At 36.1% G+C, this 20,719-nt stretch overlaps 1 protein-coding gene across 1 annotated transcript in view; it reads right to left on the bottom strand.

Annotated features, from left to right (window-relative positions):
* Positions 1-4,445: 4,445 nt before the first annotated feature.
* LOC145675799 (dipeptidase 1-like) overlaps positions 4,446-20,719 on the bottom strand; it is a 993,427-nt gene continuing 977,153 nt past the window's right edge. The window contains exons 11-12 of the mRNA XM_081746502.1: positions 16,777-16,915; positions 4,446-9,148 (exon numbers count right to left, since the gene is read on the bottom strand). Of these exons, the coding sequence (XP_081602628.1) occupies positions 9,047-9,148; positions 16,777-16,915 (241 nt within the window). The 3' untranslated portion in view covers positions 4,446-9,046. The remainder of the gene's footprint in view (positions 9,149-16,776; positions 16,916-20,719) is intronic.

The raw sequence follows: 20,719 nt of genomic DNA, 5'->3' as shown, positions 1-20,719 counted from the left end.
GAACTTGAAGATAATAGTAAAGGAAAAAATCGAGGCATGTTCAAGTATATCAACGAATTTAAGAAAGGTTATCAGCCTCGCGCGTATATATTAAAGAGAGATGACGGAACTATTTTTTACTGATACAGATAGCATCTTGAATAGATGGAAAGAATATCTTTGACGATTTGCTTAACACGCACCCAAAAACTAATGTTTGTGGGGAAAGGGAAATGCACAGCAGAACCATAAATTTCAGAGCCTAGTCGAACAGATGATGTCGAAATCACTATAAAGAAATTAAAGAAACACAAATCTCCGGGGAAAGACGAAATTTCGGCTGAGTTAATATTAACTTGAGGGGAAAATTGTGGAACAAGATATATAAACTCATTCTCCTTATCTGGAACAAATAGGAATTACCACAAGAGTGGAAAGAATGAATCATTGTTACAATTTACAAGATAGGCGACATAATGGATTGTAATAATCATCGAAGCATTTCTTTTGAGTCAACATCCTATAAAATTCTCTCAAACATTTTATTAGCAAGATTGATCCCATATTCAGATGAAATTATTGGAGTTTATCAGTATGGATTCAGACGAAATCAATCAACTATTGACCAAATATTTACTATTCGACAAATAGTTCATAAAAAGTGGGAATACAATACTCCGGTACATCAATTATTTATTGATTTGAGAAAGGTTTACGACTCAGTTAGGAGAGAAACATTGTACAACATTCTTACAGAATTTGGAATACCGAAAAAGCTAAGTAGATTAATTAAGATGTGTTTAAGCGAAAAGCTAAGTAAAGTTCAAGTAGAAAATTCTTGTCCACGAACTTCCTTGTCGAGAATGGCCTGAAACAAGAAGATGCGTTGTCGACATTATTATTCTGAAGTATGCTATAAGGAAAATCAAAGATAGCAACCAGGGCCTAGAGCTAAATGGTATTCAACAGGTTATGGCATATGGTGATGGTGTAAATCTGATAGGAGATGATAGGAGAATAATAGAAAGAAATGCAGACATTATTAAGTTTATGCAGGTTTAGAAGTAAATGCAGAAAAAAAAAAAACTAAATACTTGGAAGTTCGCTGAGATCGTAATACAGCAAATTATAGATGCGTCAAAGTATCAAGTAATATTTTGGATAAAGCAGATACTTTCAAGTATTTAGGATCAATATTAACAGACCAAAATCATATCCACGAAGAAATTAAACGTTTACTGAAAGCAGGAAATTTGTGTTATTATTCAGTTCAAGCTCTTTTGTCGTCGCGAATTCTGTCGAGGAATTTAAAGCTCAATATATATAGAATGATAATCATGCCTGTTGTTCTGTATTGTTGCGAAACATAGTCACTTATTGTTAGGGAAGAACGCAAACTGAAAGTATTTGAGAATAAAATCCTGAGACGAATACTCGGACCCAAGAGGAACGGCAATCGGGAATGGTGGAAACTTCATAACGAGGAACTGCATAATTTACACCCTTTACTTAACATTGTTAGTCATCAAATCTAGGAGGCTTAGGTGGACAGGTCATATAGTGAGAATGAAGAAAAGCAGGAACGCTTTCAAAGTTTTGACTGGAAAACCAATCGGAAAACGTCCATTAGGAAGACCTAAAGTAGATAGAAAGACAGTATAAAGATGAATCTCGCGGAACTAGAAATACAAAGTAGAAACTGGATTCTGTTGGATAAGGACAGAAGTTAATGGAAAAGTTTTATGAACGCTGCATTGAACCTCTGGGCTCTATATGCCATAGAGTTAGTTAATTACTTAGTTCTGTTATGGTAAAAATATATTTTGTGAAATATAACAGAAATTCAGAAGGTTTGTGTTTTGTCTATATGTAAATAGATAAAACAGAACACAACTGATACGTATGCACAGAAAACATATCCTGGCGATGCAACTAGTTAATGGAGACATGATTCCAATAAAATTCCTTTAAATTGGAAGCATTTCATATGTCAATGAAATAAAAAAAATCACTGGTAGCGATTACTCTTTGAAAAAGACGAAATTCGTTAGGTTAAGTTCTGACACTTTTAGCCCATACTCTACGATTTCGAATATGTTATTATTTCTATTGTTTACCTTAATTTTTAATATTCCCGCGCAAACAACAGCTTCTGCACTCCTCTCATTTTCATACCTTCATTTTCACCATTTTGATTAGTCCGATTCGATACAAAAGCATGATTAACTAAGTAAACTAATCACCATCACAAGCTGAACACGTATTTCAGACTTTGACCGTTTCCGATTTTGAAAACACTCCTCCGTAGACTATAAGTCATTACTCGACACCTTGTATATCACATCGACATTAATAAATCGTATATAATAATAATAATGAATTTCTTCACATAATAAGTAAAAACTTGTGACTCTTATTGAAAATGTTGGTTTGCAAGCGGAGCGAGCAAGAAATTTTTTAAGAAATGCATTTCTTTGCAAACTGACAACAATATTGATTTAATGGGGCGCCAATTCTTTTACGGGGCCCGCGTCGTTCCAACACCTTTTCTTTCTTCTTACTCGTTCGGCGCCCCCTTGCTATCATCGCCCGGGGCAACCGCCCCGCTCGCTCCTTCCCCTTAGCTACGGCTCTGAACGTGACAATGATATTTCGCGATTTTATTTGTGAATTAGATAAACGTCGGTGCTATTCTGACAAATTGCCGAAATTCACATTATTTTGTAATTCAAATATAGCAAAAAAAAAAAAAAAAAACTACCCCTTCAATGTTTCTAGAGGTATTTGTAAGATTTATTTTGCTGTCCGCAATTTTTCTTTGTTGTCGTTAAAACGAAAAGTTCTGGTTGCTACCTTTAAATTTTGATGAATGAGTGCCAAGATTTATGAGTTTTTGAAGTTCTTATGACCCACTATCTCGTAAGCAGTTAGATATTAAACATTGAAATTTTAAATAGGTCCTTACCTTATGCAAGTTAGTGATACAGCTAATTTCCGTTCCTCTATCTTTAAGGGAAGTGAAATTATGGATGTTCGAGAAAGGCCAGAATTGCTTCATATAGATAGATATATGATGAACTCCAACTCTGATAAGAGAAAATTTGGCTTGACGCACTACCATGAGGTTTGATACAATCTAGTCCAGCGTTTCTCGAACCTTTTTCAAGTGGGAGGACTACTTCCACTAGTTAGAATAGTCTACAGACCACCCTACTTTTGTCCCCCTCGAAACCAAATGTATATAATGTTTTCAGCATATATCAATATATCTTTATTTGTTTTAAAAGTAACATTAATTACAATTGCATTAATTTTATGTGTATTAGCATATTAATAGAATATATATTGGTCTTTTAAAAAGAAACTTATTTAAAACTCTCAAGAATATGATAATACATCTATATAAGCTATTATAATTTATATTGTAATATCCTATGTGATGTTGTAAACAAACAATTCCACGCATCAGTGTTTACAAACACCACCACGTGGTTTGGCAAGAGGATCCCCCACCAGATGGATCTACAGTCACATGCAGACGACGGCTTCTGGCCCCTCCCACGGAGCAGAAGACGACATCGGAGCAGCAGCGCCACTGCCACCCAAAGGACCCTATAAATTGGATGGACAAAGGCAATTCAGTACCAGTTTTCTGGTGGCCCTTCTCTAGTCTGCTTCGGGACTTTAGGAGTAACCTAACCCCAGGGCCTCTAGTCTGCTCCGGGACTACGCCTATCCTTTCTCCTGGCTTAGCCTGCTTTGGGGTTCTGACTGGGAATCCTAACCTCAGCCGCTTAGCCTGCTTCGGGGCTCTGTTGGCCATCTAACCTACCCACTGCTTGCTTCGGAGCTTTGGGCACCTAAATTTCACTCCTCTTAGCCTGCTTCGGGGCTCTGTTGGAGATCCTGTCTGCGATCTTACGGTCAAAGACCACCTATAACTAACCCCTGATATTAGAGAGATTAATTTGTACAGTATTTTGTGGAAATACTTTTATAGTGGAAGCTTTTATAATAAAATTGGTAGTGGGAGATCGATTCCGGACGCTCTTTTTATTAAATGTTCTACCCAAAAACCCTATATGAGACAAAGTTTTACAATATAATGTTTATCTATGTTTATCTTGTTTATCTATGTTTATCTGTATGTTTATCTTATCAAATTATCATTATGTGTTTCAAATGTAGTGGAGATATACAATTCAGTTGAATTTTAATTTTTGTGTCCTTTTCGTATCAATGTTCAATTAAAGGGTACTGTTTGTGGTCCGCGGACTACGGTTTGAGAAACGCTGATCTAATTTATTGAGATTATCGTATGGATGATATGGAAATGAATACAATTCAACCTGGTTTGATGAGGAACAGTGTACCAGAATGTAGTCTATCGCAGGGCGTCATATTTTTTTTTCTAAAGCCTGGCCTGCTGTTTATTACATTATAAATAAAAACAGCTATTAAATAAAACGAAATGTTTAATAACCATTTCCAATTACACATGTAATCAACATTTTTCTCTCGTAAAAATTCTATGTCAAATTCCTTCACAGAAGGAATGAAACTAAGTTCTACTGACAAAACGTAACACATAAAATCAACATGTTATTTCTTTATATCTCTTCTTGTACAGTCACATTCAAAAAAGATATGCCTCTCTGTACACTAGGAAATTTACAAAAAATCGCTACTCAAAATTGTGTTTCTTGTATCTGACTGTACTTTTATATAATTATTCTGAATAATTCTTTGTTACCAACAAAATATCTCTCAACATTGCATACATATTTATATATACATCTATAGTCCTTCCAGAGACTGAAAGTACAGGGTAATGGTAGCAGAATTTGTAATAGAATGTCATTATGTTTTGTTTCGTTTTTAATGAAGAACTTTAAATACACTTATTATAGTTTCTATCTTTAAAATTGGCTATTCAGGGTCATGGGTACAAGTTTCCAGCATACATTTCATGTCCTACTTTTTCGCCAATCATTGCAAATCGCGAATATAATTGATAAAGTGGCAGTGATACTACGAAAAGTGACCTTCTAATAAAGAACTACGTGCTGGATCTGATGGCATCTCACAAGTATGTTTACCCTTGCAGTTATTTATCTTCACCAAAACTACTCATAACTTTTTTCACTATATTTGTATATTATGATATGATCCTCACTCATTTCAGATCCACCCTGAGATCATTATGTCTTATTCATTTTAACGACACTATCTAGTTCTTATTAATTCTCAGATTATCGAATATCACTCACTCTTAGATTTTTATTTAGTTTTCATTCATCCTTACATCAACATGGCAGATACCTTTCACTCATCCTCTGATCAGAGGATGATTTGTAATGATTTCTGAGCTCATCATACGTCCTAAATACGTGTCTTTTTTTTAGCATTATCATATCACTACTTATTCTCGTCACCTTCAGGTTATCAAGCATCCCATTATTGTTCTTTCACATTTGCTGGAAACAGTGTACTTAAAAGTCACGGTTAAATGTGGGGTATAAGGAAAGACTGTACAGTTCAACAATTAACTAATATTTAAAACAAGTTTTGATTTAGTATGGTTTTGAAAATCACAAAGAAGTTATTATTCTTGAGCAGTGTATGGTAAGTATCAAATTTATTGTAAACGACAACAGAACAACATTGAATATTGTGGAGATCGTTGTACTAATGTTGCAGTAAGAAGTGTATGGTAATACATAGGCTTAAAGTCAGGCGAAAAGTTATCTGGTAGCTGCTATCATTCACTCTTTAATTCTGAGCCTGGCATAAAGTTACATTGAAGCAAAATTTTTAATATTTAACCTAGTGAATTATATCTCTTATGTTCACGTTAATACTGACAATGGTATTCAAAGGACTCATACTATCTCATACTATCTATAGGACTCATACTATCTTAATCAAAAGCGTTTAGACTAAATGAACAGGTCAAATACGATAATGTTATTAAGAGATTAAAAATGAACTAAAGTACAGACGCTAACGAAAGCAATTTTAGCGGTCACCCCAAAGATGTTCGATAGGTTTTAAAGACAGGTCGTTGCTCTTCTCGTGACAAATCCATGATTAAAGTTACCAAATTAAAGAACTGTTATCGAAGTGCCCATGAAACCAAGAAGTTTCGTATTGTAAAGCTATTGTAATTGTCATCGTTGTTTTAAGCATAAAGTTCAATAATATTTTGCTTGTGCTTGTGTGATGGAGGAGCTACCATCACGTCTTTGACGTCAAGAAGTTTAGACCGAACTTAGCATCAGAAGTTTGTTACTATGTGTATCTTAGTCGGACACATAGCATCGATCACATTGTTAGCTCTCTAGTTGCTTTCTAACATAACTCAGAAGTTGATCTAGTTCTCTGAGAATTCTCTGGAAATGAATGTTACAATAATGTTAGATACCGGTAACTTCACAAGACTGTGGTATAAAATGCTAGAGTGTAAAGTGAAAGAGTAATGAAGTTATTGCAATCGATATTCCAGGAAATATATAACCAAACCGGGTGAAGAGAAAAGAAAGACATTACTTAAACCTAAAGGAAGTGTGAAAACAGCTCACATGCAGAAACTGCTTGTACAAGACTTGAATGGCTTTGGAAAGTTGTTAAGTTGAAAAGAAGGGATGGAAAGCCCAAGAAGTGAAAAGACTGAGAGGTAGATAGAAGGGGCAACTCTGAACAGAAAACTAAGAACTGAAGAATAAAAAAAAAAAAAAATCTTTAAGACAAGATATGAAAGACAAGTAAGATTAAGTAGTTATAATATTTATTTTTTAGTAGGAAGACCAGAGATGAGGGAGAAGGAAGAACAAATTCTTTGTTACTCTGTCAGTTTACCAGCTATTTTATTTGATGCTGAAGTGTAATTAAAAGCTGTAAGGGATTATACTCATAATACTTGTGAATAGTGTTTGAGAAATGCTAAGCTTGTGAAAGACAGCTGGAAATTAATACTGTGAAGATTACTGTGCTGTAGTAATAAGTGACTTGTGTGAAGTACATAAATAGTTTTCTCGAGAAGTGTGTAATACATGTTTAGGTCTACGGTTAGGACGATTATTGGACTTCTAGATGCTACGTTTTATTGGTGACCGCACTTAAATAAATCGGCTAGACATATTGTTTATCTTCAAATAAGTTTTAATCTTTAGCTTGACTGAATTTTGCCTCTCTTAAGATAGCATCATCATTTTCATGCGGCTACTTTTCTTCAGTTCATTAATCTCACTCACAACTCTAATTTACTTTCAGATAATCATGCAATTCTCACCCACAATCGGAATATAACCTTCTTGCACCCTCAGATCAATATTAGGCCTTGGCTCATCTTCAAATCATCCTTAGATCAAAATTAGGTTTTCACCTACCGTCAATTTGTCCACATCCTCACACATATTTCATACAAATCTCATTTATTTATATACTCTTCTATCATTTTCAGCATGATTCTCAGGTAGATCGATCTCATTTAATCACTTCTATCCTTGGATCATCATTACAATCTTGCTCATGTACAGATCAATACGAAATCTTAATTACCATCAGATCGCAATATGATACTCATTTACCTTCGGATTTTCAAATAAATCTCACTCATTCTCAGTCATTGTGTCTCATTCATTCATAGTCAATCAAATATGCGTCTCTCAGTTTTCAGTCATCGTAAGATATCTTTCACTTTTAGGTCAACCGTAGATTTTTAGTCGTCTCAGATCATTATATAGCTTTCATTCTCACTTAGCATTTCATATAAAACTCATTCACACTTATTCTGGTATATTATTAATCAGGTTCTAAACTTCTCATATTATTGGTTATCATTTGTGAGGTCGAGCATACGAGCTTGTCAAGAAAGTTTATACAACAGCATTGTATTGTAGTGCGGGACGTGGGAATACATGACAACTATGACAAATTAGTTCAGATCTTAAAAAATAAGGCTATAAAATACCTTGAACTTATCATACAGTCTGTATTTCAAGATTCTTTAAGCAAGAACTAAGAAGAACGATCATGCCCTATTTTATGCCACATCTTTGAGTCACTTCTGTATTTGAAAATGTTTCTAACTCATAGAAAAGTTGTAATAATGAACTATCAACTTTATACACTCAAGTTTTCCTTATTGATTACTTCTAATTCCCAAAAGTAAATTTATTGCTGATGGATGCAAGGATTTCCAGCATTTTAAATATAAAAGCATATATAATTATGACTTTACTGTAGATGATTCTAAAGAGGAGGACCTACCCCAAATACTTGAGAACTTATATGAATGAAATCACGAGTGCATTGCATAGACGCTTACTTTTCTTAAGATCATACAATGAAGCTGATGTACACTCTCTGTATGCAATACAGATTAATATTGATATATGCAGGACAGCTTAATTTCACCTTCTGATAAAATATCGAAATTTCTGTTCCAAAACAAGACCATCTTTGAAAAGCAAGTAGATCTCACGACATTTATGGTTTCAATTTAAAATTTTATTATTAACAATCTCCTGAAGAAATTCTGCACTCTACTACCCTGTACATAACAATATTGTAACATAACAACAATATTCTGCGTTACTTATCTTAGAAACCTCATTCTCCAACATCAGGTGCTTTCTACAACTATACTACAGTAATCTAATTGGTAAAGTGATTGTTTTCCCGTGTCACAAGTGTGCACAGCACAAACTAAATTTACACGATTGATATAGCGTAGTCCTTCACTACAAAGTGTCTAACGCTCCCGTTTTGGTGAGCACTGTTGAGAAAAATTACGGAATGTCTATGCATATATAATGTCTATGTATATATACACACACAATAGAAAAGAAAGCTTTGTGCGTTGAAGATACTTCCAGAATAGTTCGTTTGTCAAGAAAGGAATAATGTTCGCTCTTTGCCCCATGTTATTTCATATGATACCCGTAATGATTTCAGGTATTGATTGTTCTTGTGTTTGTATTTGTATAATGTCCATCAAGAGAGAGAAAGAACTGACGCACAATTCTTAAGGTGTGGGCCACTCACACCCCTGTCTTGTTAGCGATCAGGAACCTATGTACATGCACTCTGTATGACCTTGGAGATATTCAGCTGGGATTAAATCTTCTACCGGTCGCACATCGGCAAGTTTCCATTTGTCTCGTATCTGCAAAGAGATGACAAAAGAAACTTAAGTTCAAGATATAGCAAGATTTTATTTGGTGATTCACCATAGAGTTTATTAATTTAAAATTATCTCAACAAACATTTCACTAACTTTATCGGTGGTACTCGTAAAAACACCCATGTTTACACTGTTTATGTTTACTACTGCTGACGGTGCAGCAGTAAGTCAAAAGGTTGTTGGCATATCAAAAAATCAAATAAACACTATGTTAATACAAGCAGAAAAACAAACAAACAAATTCCATTTAAAAGAGATGAACATGTAATATCTTTATTAGAAAAATATTCTTTGACAAATACGAGGGATATTTTTTAAAGTAAGATCCGATTGTCAATAGAAATAAAACTAGAGAAGATAATGCCATACATTTTTTTTTATTTTCCTCTGTACACATTAAGCTATTTTGCTACATAGTTATCATGCTTGATTAAACATTTATCATAGTGTTCGACAAGTTTTTGTATGCTCGCGTCGTAGAAATCACCACCGAAGCTAATCTTCAACCGTTGTTTTCACTTCTTTATCGATGTCAAACCACTAACCGGTAAGAAACTGTTTCAGATAGGGGAACTGATGATAATCACTCTTCACAAGGTTCTGGCTGTACGGTGGGGTGGTCCAGTAGCTACCATCCAAAAGATCTGATTAACTCTTGAGTTTGAGCAGCAGAATGAGGACGTGCATTGTTATGCAGCAACAAAACACCAAATGACAGTAGGCCACAGCGCTTATTCTGTATAGCACATCGAAGCTTTACCAATGTTGGAGTACGCAGCTGAGTTGATGGTTATTCCTCGCGGCATAAACTTGACTAATAGGACGCCATGTCGATCCCAGAATACGGTAGCTATAATCTTGCGTGTAGACATTGTCTGTTTGGCTTTCACTTTGGCTGAAGAAGTGTGTCGCCATTCCATTAATTGGCGCTTCGATGGTAGTCATGTCGGAAGCCCATGTTTCGTCCCTTGTGGCAATATGGTCCAACAGTTGATCTCCTTCCTCATTGTATTGTGTCAAAAAGTTCAAGGTACAAATCAGTCTCGTCTTTTTATGTTCCGTAGTAAGTAATCTGGGAACATATTGCGCACAGTTTTCGGAACTTCAAGTTTTCAGAAATGACTGTGAACAGTACCGACCGTGAAACGTGTGGAAATTCGGGTGACAACGTAAAAATCGTGAAACGATGGCTTTCATGGACTTTTGCGTCAACTGCATGCACCAACTCGTCTTTGATTACAGAAGGTCGGTCGCATCGCGGTTGCAAACATAGTCGGTCCATCCTGGAACGATCGCACCCACTTATGCACCTTGCTGTCACTCATTGCATTCTGGCCATACACCTAACATATCTGGCGATGAATTTCCACCGCTGACACGTTTCTTGCTGTCAAAAATCAAATAACAGACTTTATTTTAGACTTGGCGGGATGCTCAATTTGCCGAAACATTTCAACTGTTCACACTGAATAATGTACATTGGCGCTACAACTGTAAATAAGTGTCGCCTCATGTCCAAAGCATTTTGGAAGACAGCGTGTGTGCGCATTTTGACAGAAACAACAAGGATGACCAATAGTCGCAGCGAAAACAGAGGTTGAAGATTGGCTTCGGTCACAGACGGGTGTTTTCTACGATGTGGTCGTCCAAAAACTTGTCGAACGCCACGATAAATGTTTAAATAAACTATGTAGATTTAAGATTTAGGTATTTGGGCTTTCGGCATCTATGGCCATGTTAGCCCGTCACATATGAGGGAAGACATCCCTCGGCGAGCACACTATCCAGGGAAAGGGAAGGAAGAAAGGAGTGAGGAAGGAAGAAAGCGACCTGGAATCTATATGTCTATATGTTAGGTACCATCTGTATGACTGAGGAAAACCCAGGAAACCTCATTCAGGATGGCTGGTCTGTAAAAAGCTTTTTACACTTTTTCGACCAAATGCCCCAACTGGAAATCGAACCTGGGACTGCCCGCACCGAAGGTGACGGCGTTAGCAAACTACGCTACGCGGAGCCACACAAACTATGTCGAAAAATAGCTTAAATAGTACAGAGGAAATAACCAAAATTGTATGCCACTATCTTTACTAGTTTTGACTCTATTGTCAATCGGACCTTCCTTAAAAAATAGCCCTCGTAATTCAGAGGTTTGACACGTGGATGTCAGGAAATGATTACTCAGCATTTTCTGTTATAAGAACACATCTTCTGTTACATACCTCATTGTAACTTAGTATTAAAAGAATTGAACATTTCAATATTTAAAAAAGAAAAAAAAGGTTTATATGCAAACGACCCGCTCGGGAGAGTAATGCTCCCCAAAGTACGTTTTTTTCGCGCGCTACTCTAGCCAGCTGTTTTACGCGCCATCCTAGCCAGTTGTTTTAAGTTGGTCTCAAAATTTATATCATTGAGTACAAGGGGAACAAAACGAGCCCTATATCATAAAGTACAAGGGGAACGAAAAGAGCCCTGCGGGGCTTCTAACCCGTTTCTACTACTACTTATCTGCACAAAAGTAAGTAAATCACTTTTTTGAATATTATTTTCATATTATTTTAATGTAAAAAGTGTTATAAAAATCTAAAAAAATGTAAAAAAATCTTTCCTCGGACCGGGTTTGAACTCCGCCAAAAGAGATTTTCGTTACTAGCATATAGCGCTAGCCCACTTTTTTTTGTTACAGTAACTTACTTAAACTACTTATATCTAATTTTACTTGCTTAACTCATTTTTAACTTGCTTTCTCCAATTACCTAGAGCGACAGGGACACGAACACAGAAATATCGAGGACAGTTAAAATCACAAAGGCTCTCCTACCGGGAATCGAACCCGGGACCCCGTACACCAAAGGAGCACATGCTAGCCACTAGACCAGCAGACCCACTCGACTACGAAGACCAACAACAACAATCGTTTGATTTCTGCTATTTGTATGCAACGTGGCAAGAAATGGATAACGCCAACCAATAAGAACTGTGTTTTTCGTTCCTACTTCCGGGAGCATTACTCTCCTGAGCTAGCCCTATATGCAACGCTTTGAATTTTTAATAAAATCAGGAAGAACTAACTAGCCATGATTTATAGAAGTTTTCTGAATTTCTAAAATTTGCAACTATAAGCTAAATTTGGTTGGTAGTGTATTTCAGTAATAAGACTAGACACTCTCCTACTCTCTTTGAGCATTCAATTCTTGATTTTCTTTTCTGGAGCAGATATACAACAAATTGGAATTTTCATTAAGCTTTTCGTCCCTTCTCCTCAACTACACAATTGACTTCTATTGAGGATAATCCGTGTTTATTTTTTCTTATCTTTTAACCATGTCAGACATTTAGTCTGCTTGAAGGAGTGAATCTAGTTTAAAGATTTAGAACTCATTTTTCACATATCATTCTCATGAGTTTTGAACAAATTTAGAGTTAAGTGATAAGAACTTCTTGAATGTTGTTTATTCCTAATTTCAGTTCTATACTTCTTCAAAGCGAAATTATGAGTAGAAAGTAAGACGACGATATATATGTTTTATGTTTTTTCGGACATAATATTATCTGGCAATATATGCATGACGTCACAAAATGTCATCATATAACGTTGAACAACGAGATTACTACGATCGTTTGAAAATTATAAGTATTTTAATTACGTTAGTAAAAAGATACATAAGCACTATTATAAAAGCACTATTATTGGCTCATCATGAATAGACTTTGATATTTGCCATGACTGACACACATTTATTGCTGAGACAGTCGTAAACCTTAATAGTACAAGTATAGAAAGCTAAACTTAAATAAATAAGTAAATAAAATCTTCTAGATTAAAATGTGTAGGCCTATAACTATCAGTAGGGACTCATCCATGATCCAAATGACTAAACCAACGATAAGTTAGATTATAAGATAAAATGCAGTTTGTTTCAAAACAACATCGACAACGTTTGGGAGGTGATTCCTGACACCAAGATAAAACAAAAACTATAGACCAACCTGGGTACACAAACGCTTCGTTTCGGAGTTACATCCTGCCGGAAACATGAAAAAATGAACTTTAAAGAGCCACAGCACCAATACTATGGGACATACCGTAGTCAAAACTTCACTTAGGAACTAATATGTGGGCTTATTTTAGAATCCTAAGGTCACGAAACAATTTTTGTAGAGGGAATTTGCCTACGGGCATATCTTTTGAAGTACTCACCAACTACCCCCATAAAATGGTTGTGGAAGTACCGCAGGATTCTGAAACTTGGATATTTGGATAGGGCACATACCAGTTCCTACGTGAAGTCTTGACCCGACTACGGTAGATCCCATAATATTGGAGCTATGGACCTTTAAAGTTCATTTTGTCATGGTTTCGGCAGCCTATAACTCCGAAAGGAAGCATTTGTGCATCCAGGTTGGTCTATACTTTTTGTCTTATTTTGGTGTCATGAATCACCTCCCAAAACGTTGTCGGTGGTGTTGTTTTGAAACACCCTGTATATTCAAAGGAATGAATAAAAATTAAATGGAAATTCTCGTTTAACATCTCACGTATATGCATCGAAGTCAAGGCAGACAGTAATGATAATGAATGAAATGGTAGAATAAAGGAAGTGGGAGATCCACGAGTAGATTTACACACACGGTGTTTGCTCACCACAAAGTTCTCTTGATGTAAATTGGGAATCGAATCAAGGACCTTACGCACCATATGTGAGCGCTCTACCACTAAACCAGTGCGACCATTAAATATGATATATTCAAGTTATACATTTCTAATCTACGGAAACAGATTTGAACTATTTTCTTTTTCCTCCTCGTCCAATAACTTTGAGGTGTACGGGAAAGAACATAATCTCATAAAGACAAGTGTCAAAGTATTCCAAAACGAATGATGAAGAATTCTAACGCGAATAATACCTAAGCTCATCTCTGTTTTGTGTTCAAACTTATCTTGTTAATTAGGACTTCATTTGCTTTTATAGACAATTTTAATGGCATCTCTAAGAAAAGTCCAGTTTCATTATCAGCTTTGAAATTTTCATTTCTCAAGGTTCGTTGATTGTTAATTGTTTCTAAAGTTGAGATTTTCTTACTTTCCCCTGGGGTTGTTATTTGCTAGTATCGTATTTAAAAATATTACTCTATGAAGACGGTATTTCAGTAGGAACTAGAATGAATGTGGTTTGCAGATGATATGGCGTTTGTTGCGGAATCTGAAGAGAAAATCAGTAAGATGTTAGAAAAGTTGAGAAAGAGCTGTGGAGAATATGGGATGAAAATAAATGTTAGAAAGACAAAAGCCGTGGTGATTGGAACGAAACAGTCGGTATCAAATATAGAAGTTAGTAGGAGTGCAGAAAATAGAACAGGTGACTAGTTTTCGATACCTGGATAGTATTTTATTAGTTATGATATGAAATGTGAACAAGAAATAAAAACGAGGTTAGGAATGGCGAAAAAGCCATTAGGAAGAAGAAAATACTATTTTGTGGGATCTTGAATAAATTGTTGAGAAAAAGACACTGTGAGTCAGAAACATGGACATTACGCAAAAACGATTAAAAACGATTGTAAGCTTTAGAAATATGGATGTGGAGAAGAATGAAGAAAATCTGAGAGGGTTTTAGAAATAATGTAGGAGAAAAGAACAATTAGTGCTATTTTTTCACCTTATATTACTCTATGTCTTAATTATTAAAATTAATGAGCCATTTCCTCTAATACAACATATATTTAACTTCTGCCTAAACACATGAAGATTACCCACCAACAACCAATTTACAAACTTAGGGTTAAATTCCAAAGTTGGGCGTCCGTTTCCAGCGAAATTTTTAAAATTTACAGGAAAGATATGGATAATTTGATCGTTTGTGTGCTTGATAATATATAAGAGTCTCGAAAAATCTGTTTATTTTTTATATATAAGCGGTTATAAACATGGGACTATATGGCGAGCGGAGGGAACTACTTGGCGCAAGGTAACCGAACAGCTGCATTGTGGGAAAGAAACGAGCATTTATGTTACCAATATGGCGAATGTACAAGGGCAATGAACTAGCAGTTTTAACATTTGTGAAGGAATACATTGATAACGAGCAAAATCTTTTAAAAGTTTGTGAAGAGCACGGATTAATGAGCCTAATAACAAATTGCAGAAAGTGTGGAAAGGAGATAACAGTGAAAAAAGTTGACGAAAGCGGACGCCCAACTTCGGAATATATGCCCAAACGTAACTCAATAATCATAATAAACAATCTAGGCTTCTTTTTTCCTCTTTGAAGGCATGTGCACGGAATTCTAACCATTTCCGCCTTCAACATTTAGATATAATTAAGACGAGAAAGAGAAACTGTTTGGGACATAGGCTACGAAGGAACTGTACCATGAAGGACGTGTAGAAGGTATGGTGGCAGGAAAGACAGGGAGAAGGCGAAGAAGACCATAATTGATGGACGACCGGTACTCAAAAGTAGGCAGTTTCGGAGGTATATGGTGCCGCATACGTAAAACACGTGAACTTTAAAAAGTTCATAGCTCCACTACCACGGAACCTATCGTAGTCAGGTCAAGACATTACTGAGGAACTGGTATGTGAACTATTAAAATATCCATGTTTAAGAATGTTCCAGTACTTGGACATTTAATTTTTTTTAGAGAAATTGGTGGAGAGTGATCAAGTACTCCCAAACATCCTCTCTGAAAATGATTGTGCAAGTAATGGAGGTTTTGAAAGATGGATATTTTGATAGTTCACATACTAGTTCCTCAGTGATGTCTTAACCAGACTACGATCGGTCCCAGGGCGGTATTCAGAGAGAATTCATTAATCGAGTGTTAGTCACAGCCTAGTTAGTAGAATACTAACTTTTTACTAAGGAAGGTGCACTTTTTGGTATTTAGAGTCTACTTTGAGGACAACTAAAAAGATGATTTGGGCATGATTAACTTATATAACCCCAATGCATCGGGTGAGAAAAATAAATGTGGCAACTACGGAAAAGTAGATCAGCGCATGCGTAGTCTCCAAAAATGAAAACACATGAAATACGAAATACGAAATGTTGTGTCGCACGCTAAAACGTGGGTAAAAGATTAGCCTCTGCTTTAGATTAATTAGTCACATGTGATTAACTTCGTCAAATACTACGTCCTAATCAGAGACTGAATAAAATTTTGATAACCATCCGTTAGTCAACACCGTAGTATGACGTTAATCAGAGGTCAAAACAACTCTGCATAAGGCCCTTAGAGTTTACTTATTTCACGTTTTCGGTACCCTATAACCCTGAAACTATCCAGTTTTGAGCACAGGTCCACATGAACGTTTTTTTTTTAAACTTTGATGAGAGGAATCTGTTCACAAAATATTGACACCTTTTTGTAACACCCTCTATAGGTTAGCAGACAAAAATTATGTTCATAGAACTCTAATATAGAGTTTGACAAATATTTAAAAATCTAACATTTTTTTTTTGTTATCCGAAGAAAGGTTTGTATAAATAAACCTTATACTGATCAACTCTGTACATACGGATTTCAAAAGAAACAAACAAAAAAAAAAAAAAAAGTAATAAATAACAGGCTAGAAGCAAGCAATCATTCAGGAACAATTTTACCTCTTCTACTCCTTTGAACACACGAAGAAAATTAAGACCAGCCAATTTTTTAACGTCTTCTTCTTTCCATGATTTGTCTTCGAGCAGTTTGGCTAAAAGATGAGGATAGCGAGAAACGTCTTCCAAACCTCTGGGAGTGCTGAAATAATAAAAAGGAAATTATTATTATTATTATTATTTCACAAATTCACTAACAGATTTGCTGATTAAAATTTTCAAAAATAACCACATAATAACGGTATATAAAGGTATATTATAGTTGGAAATAGGTATAAGCAGAGTCAAGTATTGACTTGTGAATTTACAAAATTATCTACGAGGGCTGATCAGAAAGTAAGGTTACAAAGCCTGCAGTGAAACATGTATACTGTATATTATTTCATACAATCAATACAACCAAATATAGTACATATATTAGGTTATTTTTCGACAGTCTCCATGTCGGTTGAGGCACTTGTCAACATCGTGAGATGAGTTTCAAGATTCCCTCCTGGTAAAAAATCCTGTCCTTGCATGTTCAGCCACGTTGCCACCAGGTGTTTCACCTCCTTGTCTGAAGCATTTCGCCGCCTAATTGCTCCTTCAAGTGCAGAAACAGGCTAAAGCCGATTGGAGCGATGTCCGGCGGGTAGTAGATGATGGGCCATAGGGTGGTCGGCCACTGGGCTCCTCGTCGGTGACATTTTCTCTACCAGCCGCAAACTTACGACATCATTCTGCGACATGTTGACGAGACATTACAATCTCTCTGTAGACGTCTGAGTTACATATTTCTCCCACAGAAATCGAATAACTGAGCAGACTTCTTCGCGAGACCAGTTTTCCAAACGAGTCGCCATTTGTGTTTACCTACATCTAGCGTCTAGGTGGCAGTTGGCTAAAACTCTGCATAGTTTCCAACTCCATGTATTAAAATTATCGCACACTCCTCATTCCTGTATAACAGACGAAACTCCAGAAATATCGGTCTTGTAGCCTTAGTTTCTGGTCCTCCCTCGTACAACTTAAGAATAGGGTCGAGGTAGTTTAGTGGTACAGCGTTAACTTTTGATGCGAGGGGATTCCTAACCCTAGAAATGTGAGTTTGCAGTTGACCACATCGTTTATCGCTGATGTGTTTTACCGGGGTTCTCTCTTTCCTTCCACATTTTCATTCCATCACTCCCTCTCATATTCATTCACTTTAATTAATCATTCGCCTCCTTTAGCCTACAGGACTAGGGTTACGATATTTCTTCACGGTAAATACAGGATGCTTGGTACCCATCTTCATGTACCTAAAACCAAGCACTAAAACTTCCACACAAGATAGGAACATAAATTGCAAAAATACAGGACAATCATGCATATACAGGACGAAACATTGTAAGATTTCATTTTGTATTTACTATTGACGAATTGCATATTCTATAACTTTTAGGTATAGATCGTTCTGATTTCTTGTATCATATATTCTACAAGAGTAATTATTTCTAAATTTATTTTTCTAACGTTTTGTGATGAACAAATCCAAGTTAAACCTATTGTAAATATACTTCGAACAATGCGACACAAAGTTGGATGTAGCTGATGAACAGAGACCGGATGTTTAGGCACTAAAAACCTGTAAAATAGGCAGGCAAATAGGCACTAAAAATTCAAAATAGGCAGTAAAATAGGCACTAAAATGTAACTCGAAATAATGAAGATAAATACTCAATACCATTAAAAAATAGGTTCAGGTCATAGATAATGTTCAAAGAATATAGAAACATACCTGTTTGTTAATATCTTATTTTATTGTACATATAAAAACGAAGCTTGTTACTCATTCATACATACTGGGTGAACCTAAAAGATCTGCACATACTTCGGAAGGTGATTCGTTATATCAAAAGAAGACCTGTTGTATGATGCATATCAAAAGAAGGCAAAAAGTCCTGTTGCATGTTGTGGAATTCCGCGTCGTGTACGAGTGACAGGGGTGCCATCTTAAAATTGAAAATCGAATCCTGACATTTGGACCGAGACATAAAAGTATGCACATACTTCGGGAGGTGTTTCCTGACATTCAAGAGGACTTTTTGTCTTCTTTACATGTCACGAATCATCTGTCGAAGTATATGTGCGATTTTCGATTCCAAGTTGGCATCTCTGTCACTCGTACACGACAAGGAATTCGACAACATGCAACAGGACTTTTTGTCTTCTTTTCATGTCACGAATCACCTCTCAACGTATGTGCACACCTATCTGTTCCGTTCCAATTGTCAGGATTTGATTTTCGATTCCAAGTTGGCACCACTGTCACTCGTACACGACACAGAATTCGACAAAATACAAGAGGACTTTTTGTCTTCTTTTGATGTAATTAATCACCTCCCAAAGTATGTGCACATCTTTGAAGTTCACTCTGTATGCACATTGTAACGTAGCACGTGTTTGTATTTACAAACACTTAAAAAAAAAAAAAAACTAACTAACTAACTAACTCTATGGCCTATGAAACCCGGAGGTTCAGTGCCGCGTTCACAAAAGCTCTCCACTGACTTCTATCCTTAGCTAATTGGATCCAGTTTCTACTTTGTATTCCTATCTCTGCGAGATCCATCTTAATATTATCCTCCCATCTGCGCCTAGGTCTTCCTAATGGTCGTTTTCCTATGGGTCTACCAGTCAAGACTTTGAAAGCGTTTCTACTTTCTTCCATTCTAGCTACATGACCTGCCCACCTAAGCCTCCTAGACTTGACGACCCTAACAATGTTGGGTAAACCGTATAAACTATGTAGTTCCTCGTTATGAAGCTTCCGCCATTCCCCATTCTCGTTCCTCTTGGGTCCGAATATTCTTCTCAGGATCCTGTTCTCAAATACTTTCAGTCTATGTTCTTCCCTCAGAGTAAGCGACCATGTTTCGCAACCATACAGAACAACTGGCATGATTATCGTTTTATATATTTTAAGCTTCAAATTCCTCGACAGAATTCGCGACGACAAGAGATTTTGAACCGAATAGTAACACGGATTCCCTGCTTTTAGTCGACATTTAATTTCTTCGCGAATATGATTTCCGTCTGTTAATATTGATCCTAAATACTTGAAAGTATCCACTTTATCAAAAGTATTATTTAATATTTTAACACATCCACAATTTGCCGTATTACGGTCCCGACGCACTTCCATGTATTTAGTTTTCTCTGCATTTACTTGTAAACCCATGTCCCTGCAAGCGTTTAATAATATCTCTGCATTTATTTCTACTGTTCTCCTATCATCCCCTATTAAATTTACATCATCAGCATATGCCATAACCTGGTGAATGCCGTTCAACTCTAGGCCCTGGTTGCTATCTTTGATTTTCCTTATGGCGTATTCCAGCACAAAGTTAAATAATAATGGCGCCAACGCATCTCCTTGTTTCAGGCCATTTTCGACGTGGAAGCTCGTGGACAAAAATTTTCCTACCCGGACTTTACTTTGGGATTCACTTAAACATATCTTAATTAATCTAATTAGCTTTCTCGGTATTCCAAGCTCTGTAAGAACGTTGTATAATGTTTCTCTCCTAACCGAGTCGTAAGCCTTTCTAAAATCAATAAATAGTTGATGTACCGGGGTATTGTATTCCCACTTCTTTTCGAGTATTTGGCGAATGGTAAATATTTGGTCGATAGTTGATCGATTTCGTCTAAATCCGCACTGATAATCTCCAATAATTTCATCTGCGTATGGGGTCAATCTTGCTAACAGAATATTTGAAAGGATTTTATAGGATGTTGACAGAAGAGAAATGCCTCGATAATTATTACAGTCAGTTTTGTCGCCTTTCTTGTGAATTGGAACAATGATTGACTCTTTCCACTCTTGTGGCAATTCTTCCTTGTTCCAGATAAGGAGAATGAGTTTGTGTATCTTGTTCCACAATTTTTCGCCTCCAGCTAAAATTAACTCAGCCGGAATTTC

The sequence above is a fragment of the Thermobia domestica genome, chromosome 18 (genome assembly GCF_964235325.1).
Source record: "Thermobia domestica chromosome 18, izTheDome1.hap1.1, whole genome shotgun sequence".
In the NCBI taxonomy this organism is placed as follows: Eukaryota; Metazoa; Arthropoda; class Insecta; order Zygentoma; family Lepismatidae; genus Thermobia; species Thermobia domestica.
Note: the sequence above shows the minus strand (reverse complement) of the source record. Positions and strands in the feature narration are given on the sequence as shown.